The sequence below is a fragment of the Symphalangus syndactylus genome, chromosome 2 (assembly GCF_028878055.3).
Source record: "Symphalangus syndactylus isolate Jambi chromosome 2, NHGRI_mSymSyn1-v2.1_pri, whole genome shotgun sequence".
Classification (NCBI taxonomy): Eukaryota; Metazoa; Chordata; class Mammalia; order Primates; family Hylobatidae; genus Symphalangus; species Symphalangus syndactylus.
In genome coordinates, this window is record NC_072424.2 from 11,066,226 (window position 1) to 11,089,893 (window position 23,668).

The 23,668-nt window shown below is 45.0% G+C and overlaps 1 protein-coding gene across 9 annotated transcripts in view; it reads right to left on the reverse strand.

The window, feature by feature from the left end:
* DOCK1 (dedicator of cytokinesis 1) overlaps positions 1-23,668 on the reverse strand; it is a 556,524-nt gene that overhangs the window by 100,290 nt on the left and 432,566 nt on the right. For all 9 annotated transcript variants that reach the window (XM_055245699.2, XM_055245682.2, XM_055245663.2 and 6 more), the window contains 2 exons: positions 11,993-12,071; positions 7,361-7,461 (listed from right to left, as the gene is read on the reverse strand). In XM_055245699.2, the coding sequence (XP_055101674.2) occupies positions 7,361-7,461; positions 11,993-12,071 (180 nt within the window). The remainder of the gene's footprint in view (positions 1-7,360; positions 7,462-11,992; positions 12,072-23,668) is intronic.

A 23,668-nucleotide genomic window follows, 5' to 3' on the forward strand; every position in this document is an offset into this window, starting at 1 on the left:
ACCTTAGCACCTGGTTTCTTGTATCTTCACTCCAACAAACATACCCCCGAGCGATAGATAGCTCAGGCTTGGGGGTAAGGCCAGCCTGAGCCTGAATCTAAGCACACCGGGCAATTTACTTGACCACTCTGACCCTGAGTCTCCTCATCTGTAGTGCTGGGAGAATGGTGCATGACGCTCAATGCTAGGTAGGCTTTTGTGAACAACAAGAGAGCGATGATGTCCCTGTCTATCTGGCAGGCACTGGAGCCATGCTAGGTCCTTCCTTTAAAATCTCAGGCTGGGCACAATATTCCCCTCATGGTTGCAATGGTCATTTAGATCGATTCATTTAGGGAACATTTACTGAGCACTTGGGCCAGACACAAAGCTAATGTGGAAATATGAGTATTCATATTGGAATATTAATATTACTATAATATGGAGAACAGACAAGACTCACAAACCACAGTGGGCTATGTGCATGGTAGGCGAGACGAACATTAATAAAATAATCACACAAGATAAACATGTGTAGATACACAGGTAGAGGAATTGTTTTTGTGAAGGCCAGGATCATGGCTTCATAGGGAAAACATGGGAACTGTGGGAAAATGTAACAGTGGGCTCAGCTTGGCTCTGGCAGGAGTTCTCTAGGACAGTAATATTTGCTCTGAGATTTGACAAAGGAGAGATGAAATCCGGACGAAGAGGGTAGGGAAGAGCATTCTGGGCAGGAGGACCAGCAGGTGCCAAGGCCCTGTGGCAGGGAGGGTGAGTGCCTGGTGGGTGGGGCTACAGAACACAGAGCTGGCTCCTTCTGTTTAAGAGACCAGGGGATGAGGGGGATGCACTGTGAGCAGAGGTTGCAGGAGGCAGGTTTTTTTTAAAGCACCACCCCCCCGCCACTTTTTTTTAAGTTTCATAAACTTTTCTGACATAAAAAATACATTTATTAACCAGCACATATATTAATATACATGGATGTATATAAAGTTTTACGAAATGATGCTTAACCTTACTGCCTGCAATGAATGCTGATATTTTTTCCTAGATTCTATTTCACTGAAAAAAGAAAAAAAAGTCTATTGGTCATGACTAGTGTGGGTTGGACTGTGTCCCCTTTAAAGCTATGTTGAAGTCCTAAACCCTGGTATCCATGACGGTGAGCTTATTTGGAAATAGAGTCTTTGCAGATGTACTCAAGGTAAGATGAAGTCATACCCGAGTAGGGTGCCCTCTAGATCCAGTGACCTGTGACCTTATAAGGAGAGGGAGATTGACAGACACAGACACATAGGAAGACACAAGGAAGAAGGCCACAGAAAGATGGGGCAGGGATTGGAGTGACACAGCCACAAGCCACGGAATGCCAAAGATCGGGGCAGCCACCGGAAGCCAGGAGAGAGGCAGGGAATAGCTTCTCCCTCAGAACCTCCAGAAGGAACCAACCCTGCCCACACCTTGACTTCGGACTTCTGGCCTCCACAACTGTGAGACAATCAGTTCAAGCCACCCGGTTTGTGTTCACTGTTACGGCAGACCAGCCTAGGAAATGGATATGATGGCCCTTTAAGTGAATATTCTGACCCAATCAAAGGTTGAGACCTGCAGTTTGAAAAATGCTTTCCTAAGGAAAGAGAATAGAACGTGAAGGCCTAAGACCAAGGTGTAAGGTGTGAGGTGTGAGGACCCCCCCGCCACTTGATGCTGGGGTACAGGGGTAGGAATCAGACAAGAGAGAGCAGACACCAAAAAGCTTGGAGAAAAGCTCAGGAGAGTCCTGAGAGCGAAGAAAAGCATGTTCTGAGATGGAGGGAAAGAAGAAACATGTTGAGGATGCAGGGAGAGCATCTAGGGGCCTGAACACCCTCCATCTGCTTGGGGGCAGCCAGGACCTGGCTGAGGTTCTGGGGAAATGCAGTGCCCGGAGCCAGCATCGGAGTGGGTGGGAGGTGGGGAAAGGAGACAAGGAAAGGGCTGAGATGGACCTAAAGGAAGCTGGAGGGAGCTGATGGCTGGGGTGAGGCATTTTTAACTTCATGGGAAAGACTGGTGGGTTCCTAAAGAGGTGAGAGGGGGTGGGACTTCAAAAACAACACCACCGGTGCATGTGGGACACAGTGAGGTTTTCTGACTTGAAGCTGGCACAGGTCACCGCTTGTTAAGTCTAGCTCCCTGAGTCTCCTTCTAATAAGTGAATTTAATTTTGAATAATTTCAGTCTCTTGAAAAAAATTAGCACAGACACAAATTAAATTGATCATATCTCCTGTTATAATCAGGAATATACAACTGCAGCTTCTGATTAGGTCATGCTGCAAAATGGCATGCATGGCATGTTTATTTCCTGTTAGTTTCCTTAAAGGTAGTATCTAGAGTTTGACATAATCTTCTGGAGAAGATTCTGCAGAACCCAGTGTTTGGTCAGATGGGGATATTTTGGTCCAATTGTGAAACCTATCCTCTTAGAACACTGCAGACTTCTATAGTTACAAAAAAACAAAAACAAAAACAACCCCCCCCCCCGCCCCAGACTGAAAACAGCCTAGGGACCAGGTGGGGAGAAGGTCTTTGTGGATGGTTTCTCTGCACTGAGCTGGACTTGGCCATCAAACTTTAACCTCTTGTGCTGAAATTTTAAGTGAGCATTTTATGCTTAGATACGCGGGAGGCCCAATTCATGAACCCTTTTCCTCTTCTGGTCCTGAACATACAAGCTCCTTTGCAGTCATTCAACACACTGCCCCACACCAGGATGCACGTGTCTTACATACCAAAATTGTCAAGCTTGCTGCTAATCAAAAGTCATCCCTTTTACATTTTAGACATATTTCCTGTGCCCCCAAAAATGTAAAAAAGGCTAGGGGGCTGGGATGGGAGGAAGAGCTGCCGGTCAGGCTTAGAATTCTGTTGACATCTCTGTCCTTCCTTGGGAGTCACTAGCACCAAGGATGTCTGAAGGTTGAGCCAGTTAAATTTTCATATTATGGACTTGATTCCTAGGGGTTATTTATTTCGTGGTACACTGGTGAATCTCATACTCAATTAGAGTCTGACATAATCGGTTCTCTGTGTGGTATGGCCCATTCTTTTATTTACTCCCATGCACTTTGGGGAATGTCTTTAGAATGAAAATCCTAATTATCTCCCCAACCTCAGTCATTAGGAGGATGGAGCAGGCAGGTTTCCTGATGCTGGAATTTCTGTTGTTTTGAGCCACAAAGCTGTGGACCAGGCAGAGGTGAGGAGCTGCAGGGCTTAGCAAGGGGGAAGGGAAGGGTAGGCTGAGGGGTTGGGGATGCTCCCTCAGATGCCTTAAGTTGGATTCCCAAGCCCTAGAGTAAGAGACAGGTCCCAGATGGAGGCAGTGCTGAGCCTACTAAGTGGGTGTGTCATGGCTCCACCTTTATACCACATGCCTTTCCCCCTAGAAACAGACAGGTGCGTGCATCATGCTCACGGGGCTCCAAGTCAGCGCTCATCGTTTGCTGAGTGTGAGGTTGACTCCCAGACCTTGAGCCCCTGCACGCTGCCCCAAGCTCCAAGCCGCCCAGGTCCTGCTGCTCCCTTACGCTTCGACAACCCAGATCATGTCTCTGCTCATGTGTAGATGGCGCCATGCCCTTTGGCACTCGATGTCCCGTGGCAAACCTCTCAGCTGCCTTCACCACCCAGCCGGGAAGCCCAAGCTGCCAGGAGGCCTCTGTCTCCCACGGCTGAGCCCCACAGGCCGTCTCCAGGCTGCCAAGGCCCTCCGTCACCACTCCACGCATGCCCTACTCCACTCGTTATTTTTGCTTCTCCATTTACCCCACTAGACCATGACCTTCTTCGTCATGAGGTCTGTGTCTTCGTCCCCAGCACCAGGACCATGGCCTGACTGAGCACAGAGTGGGCACTGAATCCCTTTTAACCAGACAATTTCAAACAAATCACATTTCTAGGCACTGTATGTGCCTGAGAAAATTTAAGCATTGGGGTAGGACATCTTCACGTATTTCTTATGCAGGTTTTGCTATTTAGAAATAAAATTTGCAAATGGACTATGAAGGGCTGAAGGCTTATCAAGTGGCATGAAGAATACAACAAATAGGGCTGACCCTCCACACGTGTGCCCTGTGGCCTGAAGGTCAAGGCAGCCTTATCTCAGGCTCTGGGAGCTTTCTCCTGCATCTCCTGTCACCTCTACAATCGGAGCAGAACTCATGCCCCTGGGGAGGCCCCTCAGACAGCACAAAGCCCTGAGGCCATCCTCCCAGGGTCTTGCAAAGACAACTTCTGAACTGCCTGGGGACTTTCCTGGGGGAAATCCAGAGTCTCCTGTTGCTATTGTGAGAAAGAGATTACGAGAGCCCAAGGTAGAGGCCCTGGGTGGCTCCTGAGGGGGCGACACCGGCTGGCTGTGTTTAATTTTCCGTGGCTTTGAAGCTTCTGAATCCATGCCACCATGTGGGAAGCAAACGTTTTCTTTAGCAGCCAAGGCCCTTCGAGGTTAATGTTTTTTTTCTTTTCCTTTTGGTTTTTGAGACAGAGTGAGGGTCTCACTCTGTCAGCCAGGCTGGAGCGCAGCAGTGTGATCACGGCTCACTGCAGCCCCCACCCCAAGGACTCAAGAGATCCTCACACTTCCGCCTCCAGAGTAGCTGGCACCACAGGTGCGCGCCACCACACCTGGCTAATTTTTGTATTTTTTGTGGAGAAGGGGTTTTGTCATGTTGTCCGGGCTGGTCTCAAACTCCTGGACTCAAGCTATCCTCCCATCTTGGCCTTCCCAAGTGCTGGGATTACAGGTAGGAGCCACCGCACCGCTGTTGATGCATGTCTTGATGTTGCCTTAGGCTCTTAACACTCACACCGACAGAAGGAAGGGCTCGGCACAGAGCGGCAGTGCTGGAGCTCGTGGGGTGCTCAGCCCCACCACTAAGAAGATGCCAGCTATTTTGAGGCAGATTTCCAGCTTAAATTCACCTCTCTTCTCCCGCAGGCATCTCCAAGGCTAGGAGCTGGGGCTGGGCTCGGGTCCCAGCTTCACCCCACAGCGGGCGCTGGGCACGTGGGCAGGCGGCTCCACCTGCTGTGGCCAAGCTGTCCTTTTGCTGGACGGGACAACAAGGGGCGTGTGCTGAAGGAGGTGTGTCCGCACCTGGTGGATTCACAGTGCATTGAAGTGCATTGTGCCGCACTGTGCTTTGTGTGTGCTGGTCACTACCTTCTGCACTACGATTCCCAGCACAAAGGCAAATCAACAAGAACAGCAACAATCACAAAGCACCATCCCTCCCTTCCCCTGGGCCCTGAGGGAGCGTGCATTCCACAAAGCAGGAGCCTGCGCCCCTGCTGAGCCAGTCTCCAGAAGATGCAGCCTGGAGAAGTCTGTCTCTTGATGCTGCAAGCCAGGACGAGCGACAGACACCCGTGCAGGCCCCGAGGTGGTGGGCTGCAGCTGCTGCGCGCTGCTCTGGTAGTCACAGGCGAGCATCCACTCTGCCTACACCATTCTCAGTGCTTGGCTCAGCAAGTGCATTTCTCGTTTCTGAACAACGAACACTGTTGACATAGATGGCTGTCAGACAGGAATCACCCAGCTGAGGAAGCTTGAAGGAAAGATGGCCAGGTGAAAGGTGATCGTTACTTAGATAGGTGCAGACCAAAAGCTCGAAGGTTCTAAAAGCAGCCCAGGTGAAAATCGTGAGCCCTGAATCACCTAGATTAGAATGCTGCTTTGCCACATTCTAGGTGTTGGACTGGCCAAGTAGCTTGATCACTGCGTGTGACCTTCCTTATCTGGAAACTAGGGCAGATACGAGGGCCTAAGGAATGGTTTTGCTTTTTAATGATTATAGAAGAAAAATGCGCATGAAATGCCTAGAAAGTCACTGACATAAAGTACAGGCTGAGTAAATGATTTGCTGAAATACACTCATGCTTTGGTTAATGACAGGGATACGTTCTGAGAAACATGTCACTGAGTGATTTTGTTGTTGTGTGAACACTGTAGAGTGAACTTACACAAACCGAGATACCACAGCCTACTACACACCTCAGCCATATGGTATAGCCTACTGTTACTAGTCTACAAACCTGTACAACATGTTTGTAATGTACCATGTGACTACAATAAATACCACAGGCAAATGTAACAGAACGGTGAGTATTTGTGTATCTAAACAAAGAAAAGTTACAGTAAAAATACAGCATGTAGTCTGTGGTTATGCAGTACGTGACTATAATTCTTTCTTTTCTGTTTTTTTGAAAGGGGGTCTCATCCTGTTGCCCAGGCTGGAGTGCATGGCAATTCACAGGTATGATCACGGTGCACTGCAGCCTTGACCTCCTGGGCTCAAGTGATCTACCTGCCTCAGTCTCCCAAGTAGCTGGTATTACCACTACTGGCTGAGCACCAGAGCCCAGCCCATGACTATAATTCTTACTCTCCAGAGATGATGTGCTTTGGGTTTGCCTTGAAAGTGAGATACAGACTCACAGGATATGAGAAAGAGCAGCCGCCACCTTCTGAAACTCTTTCTGGAATCTCTAACCTCAGCTAGCAGCATGGAGTTGGCCAAGCCTTAGAACAGTCGAGATACTGCAGAGGTTATTTTTAAAATGACAAACAGGGACTGATGACTCGGTAACACCAAAGCAATTTCTGAACTCTTCTCAAAAGGACTTATGAAAGGAACACCGACAGCAGTGAGAAATTAGTGAAATGGAGGCAGAAAGAGACGAAGCAAGACCCTCTGGGTGTCCAAACATGGGAAGGAAACCCATGCAACAACGGTGCTTCTTGATACTGAATCATCAGCAGTACATGATGCAAACTGGGGTTACAGAGCTGGAGGAGCCGGCAAGGATCTCGGCCTTCATGGAGCTTTGAAGAGGTTTATTTACAATGATACAAGGTGCCACGTCAGTCCATTCAAAGCTCCTGCCCGGAAGAAGACAGGGGTTATCTGCTACCAAGAAGGAACCACCGATAGCTCTAACTCCCCAATGAGTTGTTCAACAATCCCAACGAGCCAAGAGCTTTCATCAGAAGCTCCTTTTGAATTGAAGAATTAAGCAATAAAGTAAATCATAGGTGAAATGACATCAGAATAGTGCACAGCAAAAGGAATTATCTCCGGAAGCTGAAATTCTGTGTTGCACTAATAGTCTTGGATTACACTGACCTGGAACCTTCCAGGATGAGTCCTGCAATTTTAGATCTTGATTCATGGGTTAGAAAAGGCAATACCTGATTTGTGATTTAAAACCACCCTTTCATTACACTGTGATTACATCTCAATTTGTACCAAGTTGGCTTAGAAACACATGAAAATTATGCTATTAGAGTTGGAGGCTCCTGCCTGCAGTTTCAGAGCTGGATGAGAACTTACTTGTTAAGGATTTTGGCTCTCTTGGCACTTGAAAAATTCTCCAGTTGCAGGGACTCTTGAGTAAGGAAAGCAACAGCCAGGTGAAAGTAGTTGTTCCATAGCTGAAAACCAAAAAGGAGGAGATGCTAAGTTGTTGAACAGCTTGAGATAGGATCTCAACAACGCTCTCAGTCGTTTATCATTTGCTCAGCACACACTTCTGAAAAGTTAAAAAAAAAAAACCCACACTCACTCTATACCTGTTGCTAACCAGCCACCCACGGTGTAGTTCAGGCCTGAGCTTGTGGGTTCGGAGGTTACGGTGCACATATTCAAATCCCGGCTCTGCCATTTCCTCAGACTCTAACCTCTCTCTGCCTCAGTTTCCTCACGGATAAAATGTGAATTTCAAGAGTATCTATCTTCTAGGAGTGCTCAGAAGATCAAAGAAGTGAATATATGCACAGAATTTAAGGTGGTACAGAGCATGTGTAAACACTTCATCAATGTTAGCTCTTTTTTTTTTGAGATGGAGTCTCCCTCTGTTGCCCATGCAGTGGCATGATCTCAGCTCACTGCGACCTCTGCCTTCTGGGTTCAAGCAATTCTCCTGCCTCAGCCTCCTGAGTAGCTGGGACTACAGGTGTGCACCATCATGCCTGGATAATTTTTGTATTTTTAGTAGAGATGGGGTTTCACCATGTTGGCCAGGCTGGTCTTGAACTCCTGACCTCAAGTGATCCACCTCCCTCAGCCTCCCAAAGTGCTGGGATTACAAGTGTGAGCCACCACGCCTGGCCAATGTTAGCTTTTATTAAGGTAATTATGAAGCTCCTCACTTAAGAATACTATAGATTTCCATAATTTAGGACTCTACCTCCAAATCATACATACACTAGACAAGGAAAACAAATGTAAAAAGATCAAACATTTCTTGTTTCAATAAACCCATATTTCACGGGTTTATGGACTACATATATGTGGTTTAAAAGACAATGGCCTTTAGAAGAAGAAAGTTGTGGGTCACAGTTTTCTCATTTACAAACCAGAGATAATATTTATTATATCAAAGGAGATAGCTGCAAAGAGTTCTATAAAAATAAAGTGTGAACATTATATTGACTCTATTTTTAATTACCTGAGAAGTAAGTGGAAATTTAAGAGCATTTGCAGGATTTGAGAAAAGTTTGTTGGGCTTGCATTTATCCAACACTTCCTATTAACGGCACACTTTCTATAGTAATACACCAGCTCATTTGATTACCACAGAATAACCAAGTAGGTGCTGTTATCCCCATTGCAGAGCTGAGATTTAGAGACCAGCCCAAAGCTACAGGTAACACATGAAGCAGAATGGGGGTCTGAGCCCAGCACCCCCAACCTCAGAGCCCACAATGGGGCTCTCCTTTTTTAGCCCCCTTTATAAAGAAAGGGGAGCGCCAGTCAATAAAATACAAGTCGTTCCTTTTCTTTTTGGGACTGACACCTCCCACCGATTTCAGCCTTGCCACAGGACCGGCTGGAATCACTGGCTGCAGCCACCCGTATTCTGAGAATCATGGTCAGGGGCTCAGCCAGAATAGGACCTATGCCTGCAAGGACCCAGAATAGATCTTAATTTCTCCCTGCTCCCTTTGACAACAACAGCAACAACAACAACAGCAAAAGCAACAACAACAAAACACGAATGCTTTTTTTAAATGACAGCTTTACCAACTCCTAATTCTTTCTTTTCCTATATAGGACCAGGACTGCCTTTGAGCCAGAGCACTCATGGTAGTGCTGGTGGTGTTTAAATTAAGATCTGTTCTGGGTACGTGCAGACATGGGTCCTCTTCCAGATGGGCCCCTGACAGTGATTCTCAGAATGTAGCCGACAGCAGGCAGCGATTCCTGCTAACCCCTCCTCAAACAACAATAAATATTGTGTCACACCTGCCAAGGGGTGAAGCTCTATGTGGGCCCTGAAGCACAGGGCTTGTAAGGTGTGTAGGCTCACGGTGAGAATCCAAGCGGATATCCTCATGAAACAGAACGAAAGCCAGGGAGAACTAACATGTTGAGAAACAGGCTCCCCCACCAGAGCAGCCACAGCTAAAACACACGGGAATCTACCCAGCAAGTCATGTGTGAGATCTGACCTAGAAAAAACTAGAAAAATGGCAAAACAAATACTTAAATAGTCTAGTATGAGATGGGGAAAAAATACTGCAACGGATTCCCTCAAGTACCTAAACTTACTCCAAATTTATTTATCAATTCAATGGGATTCCAGCTAAAATCCAAGCAGTATGTTTTTAAAAGAGAAACTCAGCTATCTGATTTTAAACTCCAAATGGAATGATTTTAAACTCCAAATGCACAAAAACAGCCAAGATAATTCTGCAGTAGAAAACGAGTGGAAAAGTAGCAACTCTGCTAGCTGGGTACAAAGGTATAAGGATTAAGCCTCTATGATAATAACAGAAAATGGAATTTATACACACACATTTATAATTATGTTAATTGTAGCATTTCAAAACATTGGGGAAAGAGTCATCTATTCATGAAATGATGTGGGAAAAAGTGAAGTTAGATCCTTACCCCTATACTAACTACAGAAATCCCAAATGGATTAAACACCTGAAAGGTAAAACAAAAACACAAAACCACAAAGGTATTAGCAGATTCTAACTAACACAAAATAGTAAAATTTAGAAGTATATAATATTAAGGCAAGGAGAGATTTGCCAAGTAAAACATGAAACCAGATAGCTGTAAAAGAAATAACAGATTTCACTGCAGAAAAATGAAATGTTTCTATATGATAAGCCTAAACTCATGCCTAGCCTATATCAAGAATTCCAACTTATAAAAAAGGAAGACAGCCAAATACAAATGTGAGCAGAAGAAATGATCAGAGAGTTCACAGCAGAAGCCCACATGGCCGCTAAGTATTCTTAGCCTAAATAATCATCAGAAAAATGCCAATAAAAACAAAAATCAATCATTTTAAAGAAATCAGTGTTGAAGAAGATTCTAGATAGAAAGTGGCAGCTCTCAAACAAGGTTGGTGGGATGGCAAATTGCTAAAATCATGTTAGGAAGGAAATTGATCATTTTCCATCAAACTTAAAATGTCATATCATTTGGCCTAGAGATCAACCTATTCCATAGCAATGCGTGTACTAAGAGGCACATGTATCACAGCCCTCACGGTAGCACAGCTTGTGATTGTAAACACCTGGAAGCAGCCTCTAGGTTATCAGTGCAGAAATGGCTGAATAAATGTTGGTACATTCATATCGTGGAATATGACAGAGCTGAAAAACACAGAGTATGATCCAGTTCATGTTAAAGGCCAAAAGAAAACACACACAGGCTCATATAAATGCTGAAAGCGTGACAAAGAATTCAGAACAATGAGTTAAAAGTTATCCCTGCAGAGGGGCAGTGAGAGGCAGCAAAGGATTAGGAAGGAATGTTTCCTATTTTACCTGCTAAACTGATATTCAGCACATATATATTGTATAAAGAGAAAGTATGTTATTATGACATATGAAAACAGGCATTCAGCAGAGAAAATGATAAAAAATTTTATAAACAAGTAACATGTTTAGATATATGGCACCTGATATATTATTATCTAATTATATCCTATAATGCCAATACAATAAACATTTAAAATTAAAAAATTATAAAAATAAGGGCAATGCAAATGAAAGAGCAGGTGGCTCTCTAATTTTTGCTATTGGGTAACTTATTTTGGGGTTGCATCACCCAATGGGTGAACAAAAATCCTTTGGGTTCCTTTTGAGAGAGTGAACCATCTTGCCCAGGAAATAAACATGCCATTTGTATCTGCATGCTTTTCAAAAATTTGTATCCTTTACTAAAATAAACTAATAATAATGACAGATAAAATCATTATTAGCAGAAACACATCCAGAGTACAATGGAAGTGAGAGCCACACATTTTGGATGCACAGTAAGAAATCAGGCCAGGCAAAATCAATCCTTATAGCATGCACACACACACACACACACACACACACACACACACACACACACAAATCAGGCCAGGCAAAATCAATCCTTACAGCATGCGTACACACACACACACACACACACACACACACACACACACTCTCTCTCTCTCACGCTGCATTCACCAAAGGAGCATTTCTGATGGACCATGGGGTCTGGGGGGCAGGGTCTCTGGCCTGGTCAAAGCCACTGCTAGTAGCACAAGGCCGAGAGAGGATATGGGGGGAACACAGAGTTATAAAAGCAAGCTGAGCTCTAGGTGCAGACCTGTGTCTCCTCCTCTGCTGATCCTCCCTCCACAGTAAGATGGGCTGAGACAATCTTGGCAGATACACACACTGGGACTTGGTGGCCTCCCTGCTTGGAGAGTCCCTCCTTGTCACTCTGATTCAATAGCTTCTCTCTGAAACAACTCTATCTCTTTCCTTGCTAAATTAAGCAAATACTCCAAAGGCACAATTTTCACTCCTCAGGTTCCAATAGTACATACTATAAATTCCATTTCCGCATCTTGGATGGGAGACCAATTAAGTTCAAGGATTAGAAATACTGTAAGATATTGGCTCGGACCAGCAATTTGTTTTAACATGATTTCTCCACAAAGCTCGTGTCTACCTCTTCTCTTACCTGTAGCTCAAAGTTGGCTTGATCCAGAAATTTTTTGTTCAGCATATCTGCATACTGATTAATTGCTCGCAGGAAGACTCTGAAAGATCAAGAGAAAATTACATAATTACACACTTACGCTCTGGCACTTCGGTAGGTTTGGCATTTCAATTAGATACAATCCCAGACTGTCTGGAATGTGAACTCTCCAAGTCTTGTGCAAAGCTGTGAGGTTTTGCCAATGAAAAGATCACGGAATTATATGCAGATGTTCTCCAAATTAATCAAGGAAATTAGCACATGCAGGATGAAAGAAACAGACCAAAATAACAGCTTCTGAAAGTAACATTTGAAAAGTATCACTAAAAAAAAAAAAGTCTAATTTAAAAAAAGAAAAAAAAAGGTGCAAATTACATCTTTTCCTCAAGTTGCCATGTCTTAATGTTCTATGATTCCATTGATCTTTGCTTAGCTGGCTTTTTCAAGTTACCCATTTGAAAGCACTCTTCGCAAGGGGCTATCAGGCTTGGAAGAGGTTGCTGCAATATCTCTAGGCTTGGAAGCACGGCTTGCGACCTCAGTATCACTAGCCTACTTTCCACATGCTAATTTTGACCACTATTTTACTAGAGAAAAAGTTAAAAGCTTTAGTAGACATGAAAGTGATCTGACAAGAATTTTCTCAGAAATTTTAATTTCTTGATTCATTGATAATGTATAATTTTAACACTCTATAATACCATGACTTTATATACTTTTTATAATGAAATATACAATTTGGGTGATCACACATGACTCTAGAATACCATCTCTCACATGCTTGTTCATTCAACAGATTTGTTTTATAACCCTTGAAAGTGTTTACAATACTAAAGCTTCATCCACCACTTTTTAAATGGCCCTTTTCCCTTTGCACAAAGGCAGGATGTAAGAGGAACTAGTATTAGGTCACAGATAATAAACTTAATTCCACTTTCTCTATTTAGACAGCAGGGAGTAGCCAGAGTAGAAGGGAAATGTAGGTTACTTACTAGTAACTGCTGTCCTCTGACAGCGTTATCTCTTCAGCTAAGCGTGCCTGGAGAAGCTCCCCACGCCCTGGCCATGTCACAGCCGCTAAAAGGCAGTGAGCCAGGGAGGAGGGAAGAAGAAATTCACCACCTGGGGTTTTAAGGAGGTCTCCATCACCACCTGCCACCACCACCTCCCGCCCATCACCCGCTGTCACTGCAGATTCTCTCATGCTCACACCGCGTGCCGGTCTGAGAAAGGGATTCGCAGACATTATTTCATCAAGAAACCTATCAGCTGGATCTGGGACCAAAACAGCTGTGACAGAGGGCCCGTGACAGAGTTTGCAATTTTGGTCACTAAAGAAAACTGCAGGCGGAGTTATTTGACTTCTTCCCTGGGGATATTAAAATATAACCAGAAAGGAGAAATTAGTGTTTCAAAGTGACTATTAATGGAGGGATGTGGGCATTGCTGCCTTGTCCATTAACCAAGAACACAGGCTGAGCAGCAACATTCCTCAGCCACAGGGTTGCCAGATTTTGCAAATATAGGATGCCCGGTTAAATCTGAATAACAGCTCTTATTGCTGAATTCTGTAATTGATTAGGGAAAAAAAAGCTGAATACAGGACATTTAGGGCATCCTGACAAATTAATAAAGGATCCAGGACAAAAGTTGCAAAATTCAGGACATGCTTTGTATATACGGGATGCCTGGCAACTCTAATCAGACCCCCAGTCTTGGGCTGGGGGTCTGTCCTATCACCTTCAGCCCCCAGAAGTACAAGGTATGAGCTAGAGAGATGGTCTAAGTAACCCACCTGACCCTTGGTAACTGTGTTGAGAGAGCCTCTGAGGATGTACACGCAGCAACCCCAGGGATGACAGAAGAGCCCCCAAGTGTCAGTGGAATACAACACCTTCTTGTCATTACAGGGTGGGCTGTGCCATGATGCATAAGGACACGGGGCTTCTGACCACTAACACAATTTTTTTTTCCCCTTAATTTTTTCCTTCAGGTTTAGAACTCTGCTATTCGCAGAGTACCCTAGGGTCCTTATAGGCTTTAAGAAGACACTCTTTCCAGCCCTCTATGACAATAATGACCAGTTTACTAAAACACACATTACTATTATAAGGTAATTATTTTGCTTCAAGATAGCACCCAAACAGTTCTAATATGCTGCTTCGAATTAAGCTCTGGGACAACTGCAGCTAGTTAAATAAAGACAATTCTCAAAAAGACTTTAAAAATATGTCAGCTGGGCGCGGTGGCTCACCCCTGTAATCCCAGCACTTCGGGAGGCCAAGGTGGGCGGATCACGAGGTCAGGAGATCGAGACCATCCTGGCTAACACAGTGAAACCCCGTCTCTACTAAAAATAAAAAAATTAGCTGGGCGTGGTGGCGGGTGCCTGTAGTCCCAGCTACTTGGGAGGCTGACGCAGGAGAATGGCGTGAACCTGGGAGGCGGAGCTTGCAGTGAGCCGAGATTGCACCACTGCACTCCAGCCTGGGTGACAGAGCGAGATTTGTCTCAAAAAAAAAAAAAAAAAAAAAGTCAAGCTAAAATAATGTGAAGGCTGAACAAAAACTTTTTAAGAAACTGACAACTGAGAAAGTGCAGGGCTGAGAGGTAGATTCTGTAATTCAGATTCCCTATAAATTTTTTAAAATGCCGGGACAAAAACAACGTGGAAATTCAAGTAGCATGAGGAAAATTGAAGGAAAGATCAAATAAAACCATAATCAGTGCAGTAAACAAAGATCAGATGATGCTTGGGCTCAATGCATCAAGGGCTGCGTCACTTGCACAGAAACTTCCAGGACATGCATAAATGATATCCTACAGCCCACACCTGATGGGACAGAAACACAGCTATGCCCCGGGCCAATCACCCAACAAGGCAAGGAGAAACATAACCAGAGACTAACTTTTAGGTAAGAAAATCTATTAGTCAGCCCAGTGTGGTGTGGGAGGCTGAGGTGGGCAGATCACCTGAGGTCAGGAGTTCAAGACCAGCCTGGCCAACATGGTGAAACCTCATCTGTACCAAAAAAAAAAAAAAAAAAAAGTTACAGGCTGGGCGCAGTGGCTCATGCCTGTAATCCCAGCACTTTGGGAGGCCAAGGTGGGTGGATCACAAGGTCAGCAGATCGAGACCATCCTGGCTAACACAGTGAAACCCCGTCTCTACTAAAAAATACAAAAAAATTAGCCGGGCATGGTGGTGGGCGCTTGTAGTCCCAGCTACTCCGGAGGCTCAGGCAGGAGAATGGCATGAACCTGGGAGGCGGAGCTTGCAGTGAGCCGAGATTGCGCCACTGCACTCCAGCCTGGGCGACAGAGCGAGACTCCATCTCAAAAAAAAAAAAAAAAAAAAATTAGCTGGGCGTGGTGGTAAGCACCTGTAATCCCAGCTACTCAGGAGGCTGAGGCAGGAGAATCACTGGAACCCGGGAGGCAGAGGCTGCAGTGAGCAGAGACTGTGCCACTGCACTCCAGCCTGGGTGACAGAGCAAGACTCCAGCTCAAAAAAAAAAAAAAAAAAAATCTATTAGTTACTGTAATTCTGAAGTTATTTCTAATAAATGTGAAAGTAGGGAAAATAAATAAGAATATCATATCAGAAGCTTTTGCATACCAATCCGCTTTCTGTTACAGAGGAATATGAGAAGGATCGCAAGCTAAGCCAAGTGTTTGGATGGGAGGATGCCTTGCCAAGCTAAATGAAGGGCTCCACACAGTGCAGGATCATAGTCCTTTGTCCAGCAGGCAATCTCGTGTGGGGTATGAATGTGCCTGACTCTGCATCCTGACGACTCTATCTGTGCTGGACACTGCTGGAGTTGGGTTTAGGTAAGAGAAGCCCTCCAGATTGTGAGTAAAGCATGGGTATCTCAAAGGCAGTGGCCACATCTGCTTGTTCACCCAAGTGTCCTCAGTGCTGAGTCAGCATTTGGTACACAGTATATGCTCATTAGGTAACTGACACAGGAATGAATGAATAAGTGGATGGGAGAATAAGTGAATGAATGAATGGATGAAGGAGCTGGCTCAGAAGGTCAGGCTTTGGCCCAAATGAGAGGCCTCAGGGAGGCTAGAGTATTTGGTTGCCTCTGGCTCTCCTTCAGCTCTCTTCAGGTTCTTCTTTTGCAAACTTCTCATTAGGGATTCCACCAGAAATGCCAGAAACTCAGGGGGAAGGGATCAACCACCTTGTGAACCACACAAGTTATGTCTTATTCTGAGCCAGGAGAATAAATTAATTAATTTCTAAAAAAAAAAAATACTGTGAGAATTAAATGCTTTCAGGAATGCTGTCCTAAAAATGGTCAAAATCTATGGAAGGATTATTTGTAATTTAAAATTGAGGAGATAAAACCAAATATACAAATAAATAATCCAGAAAGAATCACAGGCAAATTATGTCAACCTAAAAAGATTCAAAAAGCCATAAGGTCTAGAAGCCTGTGAATTTTATTTTTAATGGCTCAATGGAGAGAAATGTTATCTCTTCATGGTAATTGATTCCTGTCTCCAGGAAGTCAGAAGCATCATCTTTATCAAACTTGTCATAACGTTATCCACTTAAAAAAATGTGAGGCCAATAGGAAAGGGAGACGGGTTCACTCCTAAGCCAATGCAATTAAAACAACAACAAACCAGTAAGCTTTCCTGACTTCTTTCTCTGCTATCCTGGACATTTTACCCCATTAGAAACAAAAACTACTAATTCTTGACAGTGTCAAATATGAGTTTAATTGTAGCCTACACATACACACATTTGTACAATCAAAGTCTTAATTCAAGTGTATCTATCTATCGATGGCTTCATGTCCATTTAAACATGGAGCTACCTTAGCTTCAGAAAGTTCTTCAACACCACCAAGAAATGAGAAGTATGTGAGGGAACAGACATATTAATTCGTTTGATTTAATCATTCCACAATGAATGCATGTATCATAACATCGACGGCCTATCATACACATACCCAATTATTATTTGTCAATTTAAAATAGAATTTTAAAAATGTTAAAACAAAAAAATGTTGCTCAAGTTTTCGAGATCCTCGTCTTCTCCACCGACAAATGAAAGCGCTCAACCACAGTGCCTCTAAGCTCCCTGGGACTTTGAACCTACAGGTTCTGTTTTTTTTACTTTTGAGATTAAAGGTAAGGAAGAGGCATCACCACATGATACAAAGTTATTTGAGCACTGATATGATCTCCACTGACACCTTATGAAATGTGAAGTCGCATGTGGTAAAAGAGAAAGGCAAGCCCTGTGAATTCTGCAGTTCTGCGCGTCTTTGGGAGACAGGCTGGTGTGGCCAGCGAGGCTCTGCCTGCAGGAGGCACCTGCCGAGGTCCAAGCCTCTCCGCAGAATGAAGGTTCTGGAGGAGGTCCCGCCAGCCTTGCTTTTGTTCTTGAACAAAAAGGGCGGGTGGATGCAGCGCGTGGGCTCCTGAGGGAGACCATTCCCCAAAGCTGCCTATTTGGAAAGCCATGTGCCAGTAATAAAAGTAGCATAGTCCTAAATAATTATATGTTAATTGAGTAGAGGGGAACTTAGCAAGTGAAAAGTAATCAGGAACCAATTTAACTATTCCAGGCTCCTGGCACAATTATAGGCGCTTGATTATGACAGAGTCTCAGGCCCTTGTAGCACCCCTGTTACCCAGTGTTTGCTGCCAATAAAACAGGAAGATGAGGAGCCTCATTACTACAGAGGGAGAATGTGGAGAAAGGCACGGAACTTCCAGCGGCTTACACAGCCCTATTTCTCACATTGTGAAGCTGAGGGGGTATTTAAATTCCTTCCCTAAACTTACTTTAAGTTGCATAATTAGCTTGTACACTTCAATACGAGAGTATTTAAATATCTCCGGCATGAAGACGGGCTGCTTTGGGGGTGGAGACGATGTATCTTTTAACACAATGTTTTACCCAAAATGGATGGGAAAAAAGGAAACAAATTAAAAGTGACACATTCCTCCATCCCTGCAGAAAAATGAGTCTAGCAACAGTAGCTGGGAATTTGCCTTCAAATGATTTCTGTATAATTCAGGGATGCTGGGAAGAGGCAAGTTGAGGTGAAGTGGTAACAGAGATGCAGAGAATGTCACTTCAGTTCCATGGAAGGAGAGATAATGAATGCTTCATCTCAGCCGGTCCGTCTCCTGGCACCTCCCCACACTTGGCAGGGCGGCTCCTTCATCCAGGTGGCGACTCACATGACCAGCAACTTCCTACCTTGGGACCTTGACTGGGAAACAAAAACCATATGTGTGGAAAGAAGTGACTTCTAAGAAAGCCCCCCAGTATCACAAGGGCAAAGGAACGCAAAGCTGGGGGCCTGGGTGGGGTCTGCCTCGTGTCTTTGGGATTTGGGAAATGGTGGGAAGACCAACGTCACTAGAAAGTTTTGGGAATGAGGTGAGAGGGATCAACTAGGAAAGACTGTGAGAGGCGGGGATGTGGGGCTCTGGAGTCTGCATATTTGCCTGTGGGCAACAGGGGTGGAGGGGGTGCCTGAGGATTTTAAAGCGAGGAAGGGACCTCTGGGGTCAGGAGCAGGAAAGCCAAAAGATTTCATGGCTATTATTTCCTGTCTGCACTACAGCCAGTTTCTTTTTTCCAAGATTTCCTTTCTTTTCTTTTTCAAATCAATAAAAGCTTAAACCTCCATCGACCTCTTAACTAAAACCTAAATTGCCCCAGACCTGTCTTCTGGTCAGCCCTGCTGGGCACAGGCTTGGGCTGATGCTGAGAAGAATATAGAGGATTCCCAGGGTGCGTCTGCTCTAGCCTGAGGCCATGTCATCCCCACTTGGGTCTCCATGAGCCGAGATTACTGGGCCCTTGTCTACTAGTCTGATGCCTGCTAAACAGAGTGACGTGCTGGATGCATACCATCCCAGTTTCCACCGAAATAGCATTCCTGGCCAAAGAATTGTCGTGGGCCAAAGGTAAGAAATCCTGAAGATCGTCAGTTCCCAGCCACCGGTTCCTCCATCCTCTCCCACACGACCACCTCTAGTTTCTGCTGCTTTGCTGCTAAGCATTTGGTGAGCACCCCCTAAGTTCCAGACACAGTCATTGCTTTCACACAGATCATGTTATTTAATGCTCACAAGTCTTGCGGGGTATGAATCACCCAATATTTTACAAATGAGGAAATGGAGGCTTTTGGATGCATATGCCACATCGTGTATACCACCCATTTATCTGTTGATGGACACCTGAATACTTCTACCTTTTGGCAACTGTGAATAATGTTGCTATGAACATCAGTGTACAAATATCTCTTCGAGTCCTTATGTTCAATTATTTTGGATAAATATTGAGAAATAAAAATAAAATCCTAAGTTTCCCAATGGACCGAACAGACTCCTTCTTGGCCAAGGGGACCCCAGAGAAGCCTTAAAAACTGAATCCAGGCCGGGCGCCGTGGCTCACGCCTGTAATCCCAGCACTGTGGGAGGCCAAGGTGGGTGGATCACCAGAGGCCAGGAGTTCAAGACCAGTCTGGACAACATGGTGAAACCCCATCTCTACTAAAAATACAAAAATTAGCCGGGCGTGGTGGCAGGCGTCTGTAATCCCAACTACTCAGGAGGCTGAAGCAGGAGAATCGCTTGAACCTGGGAGGCAGAAGTTTCAGTGAGCCGGATGGTGCCATTGCACTCCAGCCCGGGTAACAAGAGCAAGACTCTGTCTAAAAACAACAAAAACTGAGTCAGCCCATGACCATGACGGGATGGGAGGTTAGACCCGCTTCAGTATACCCTTTCCTTAACAGCCTTTAACCAGACTTCTCTCCTAAGGAGGAAGCAGAAACTGGCTCTAGAAAACAAGAAGCAGACAACTCATTCCTATATCACCTTCAGCCACTTGTCTGAGCCACAGGTGGACTCCCCCTCCCTCTTTGCAGTTTCCACGTGACAGCTTGCCAGTTTGACACTGCATGCTCTCCTGCTGAGAGGCCACCGACTGCAGGGTGGCTCTGGCCAGTCTAAGGAGGATGCGCAGTGAGGGTTTTTGTGGCCTCTGTTTGACTTTTGACATTAGAGGGCCAAAACCTCCACCCTCGGGTCATCCGAATGCTGGTATTTTTTTGAACATGGGACCCACGAAGGGGCATGGCTCAATCACACATGGCTGTGTTTCTCCTTCATTAATATTCATGACTTCTTCTATAGCTTATTGATTATGTATACTTAGCCAACCCACTCAGCATAAACTCCTGTCTCATTCCTCCTCCCTGGAAGTGCTTGCTCTCGGCAGAAGCTGGAGGCTACACTTCCTAGTTTACAGAAAGGCTGGCCTGCACGCTGCAACCCTTTATGAGAAATAAAGCTCTGCTTTCCAAATTTATGAACCTCACGATTCTTCAGTTGATGATACCCAAAAGTGGAATTGCCAGATCATCCGGTAATTCTGTTTTAAAGTTGTAGAGGAACCATCCTACTATTCTCCACAGTGGCTGTGCCATTTTACATTCCTAGCAACAGTACACAAGGGTTCCAATTTCTCCACACCCTCATCAACACTTGTTATTTCCCTCTTTTTTTTTCCTGATGTAGCCATCCTAATCGGTGTGAGGTGGTTTAAATAAAGTTTTATTAGAACACAGCAAAACTCTTTTATTAGGGATTAGCCAGCGGTTTCCCCACTACACTAGCAGTGCTGAGTAGGTGTGTCTGTGTTGGTCCTTTAAAGAAAATTTTGCCAAGGCTTGAAAAGTTGTGATTCAATTCTGATATGTCCTCTCTACAAATTTTGAAGAGTTCTTCACCTACTTTCTTTTGGTGGGGAGTCGGAGAGTTCACACCTGTTTCTAGGTCATCAGAAAATAAAATTTGTTGATTGAAAAGACCTTAAAATGCTCCCTCCAAAGCGTAGAGCCGATTAGCCACTACGAGCCCTAACGCGGAGTTAGCAAGTGTTAGGATAAACCAGTCTGGAAATCAAGGTAGGCAAGTTCCCTCAACTTCACCTCCAGAGCACCACGCCTGTCCTCACTAACAGTGTAATTTCAGGATTGTGTTTTAAATATCATAAGGCCACCCACTCTCCCTCCACTTTCCACTACTTGGTCCTTCTTATTCGCCTCTACCTCCTCCCAGTCCTGCCTGGTCCACCTATTCCAACTTCACAAAATAAGTGTTGACAGATTTAGCAGCAGCTTGAGTAATGAAAAAACCATCTCCAAGACAAACACAACAGAAATGCCCAGCAGCGAACATCAGGAAGTGAGAAGTCTCTACTGCTGGGGGAGGCCGTGAGAGAGGGCAAAGCCTGACTGTAAGACTCCATCCTGGCAAAGAAAGAAGGGTCTTGGGTTGCCCCAGAGTCCCCGCCCCAGCACCCCAGTGTCTGCTCACCCCAGAGACCTCTGCCCCAGCACCCCAGTGTTCGCTCTCCCCAGGGACCCCCACCCCAGCACCCCAGAGACCCTGCCCTAGCACCCCAGTGTCTGCTCACCCCAGAGACCTCTGCCTCAGCACCCCAGTGTCCATCCCTCAGGCCTCCTCCTTCCTCTCCCAGGCTCCTCCTATTGTCCTGTGATCACTAATTGGATGAGTGAAGGACAGCCACGGATGGGCAGAGGAAGCAGGGGAGGTTGGGGTGACCGTGCCCCATCCCTCGGGCACAGGACAGGTTGCCCTGGACGCTCTGCTTGCCGGGATGTAGGAATGTGTGTCATCAGCTGCCACTGGAGTCCTTTCCTAGTTCCATATACATGGGGGATGGGAACAGGGAGTTGAGAGTTTCTGCTTGGGGTGAACGAACATTCTGGAAATCAATAGTAGTGATAACTGAACAACATTGTGGATGTAATTATGCCACTGAATGATACACTTATTAACGGTTAAATGGCAAACTTTGTAATGTATGTATTTTTTCTTTTTTATTGTGGTTACATATATATATATATATAATCACAATAAAAAAGAAAAAAACACCAGAAGGAAAGAGGGCATTTTTCAGAAACTGCAGGCATGGTAGTCATAATTTTTCTGTTCATATCTGTACCATTGGTGTGACTCAGTTTCGTGATTAAAAAATAAATCAAAACAACCCGGGAATAAGAATCTCTAACCTTCACTTCCCAGAGAACCAGATATCTCTGGAAGTAGGTGGGGCATTAATAGACAAGCATAAACAAAGACACACCCAGAAGCCCAATCACGACAACCAGGGACCTCGCGTCCCTGCCGTCCCTGCCATCCCTCTCGTCCCTGCCATCCCTGGTGTCCCTGCCATCCTTGCTGTCCCTGGCGTCCCTGCCATCCCTCTCGTCCCTGCCTTCCCTGGCGTTCCTGCCGTCCCTGGCAAGCCTTTGATCACCAAACACCACCCAGGACAGCAGTCCCTGCAGGGAATGGCCCCTGGTTTACAACGATACATTGAGGGTCCATCTGTGCAGACTCTTTACTCCCCACAGCATCCGGCAACGCATCCTTACAAAAACAGTGTAAATGAATCCTAGTGAGCCCAGAAAAAAACGAAGTAGTCGGCGGCCTTGAGCAAACTGTACGGTTCAAGGCAGAAATGCTTAAGAGAAAATAAGATCCTTACAAAAGGGAATGCTGCTTTCAAGGTATTTCATGCTCAGCATACACCAGTGATGCTTAAAATTTATCCGGGTTCATTTTCAAGACCTGCTTTGGACACTGTAATCATTTAGCATGCTCAGGTCATTTGCTCAAGGCTCATTTGCCACAGGCTGAAAACTGAGACAGATTTTTTTTTTTTTTTTTTTTTTTTTGCCCATTTGTAGGAGCCTAGGTGCTTGCTACCTGGCAGGTGGTGATGTTGTCCACATTTTCCCATTCTCACTGGTGCTTGGCAACTTCTACTCACTACGCATTTAGTTTCACTCAAGCCAGGCCTGGTGGGTCTCTCTATGTGGAGTGTGCCCTTGGAGAAGAGCTACGGGAAACACACAAAGAAATGAAGAACTAGAAAGAGCAGGAGCCTCAAGGTCATAAGTGATCTACAAGTGACAGGTCATATTGATTCATGTCCTGTCACTTATAGGCTGTGCAACCTTCCTCAAATTAATAACAGCTCTGAACTCATTTTCCTTATTGAGGTCTTGAGAAGAAGGAGATTAGAAGCCTCAGTGTCTATAGAGAGGCTGGGTCCTACCAGCTGTTCAATAATTGGTAGCTACTGTTGAAAGCATGGTAAAGATACAAGAGATGGCGGCTTCTGTCATCTTCTTTGCTATGTGTTTCAAAAGAAGTCTGCGAAGGATCTTCTTGGCTTGCAGTGGGCAAAGGAGAATTGAGGAGATTAATGTCCATGATAGCTCGGCTGTTGTCAAAGCTCTTAGGAAAAGAGAAAGTCTTGTAGCTGAGAGCTTTCAGTTCTTTGATTTTATGGTGGCTCAGAATTATCATCATTCAATTATTGAGCGCATGGGACTTTTTTCAACCATCATTGTTCATGTAATATTTCTAATTCCTTTCATTATTATTATATTTGTTATAGTGATCTATGATTAAGGATCTTTGATGTCACTCTTTTTTTTTTTTTTAGACGGAGTTTCGCTCTTGTCACCCAAGCTGGAGTGCAATGGCGAGATCTCGGTCCACTGCAACCTCTGCCTCCCAGGTTCAATAGGGTCTCCTGCCTCAACCTCCCCAGTAGCTGGGATTACAGGCGTG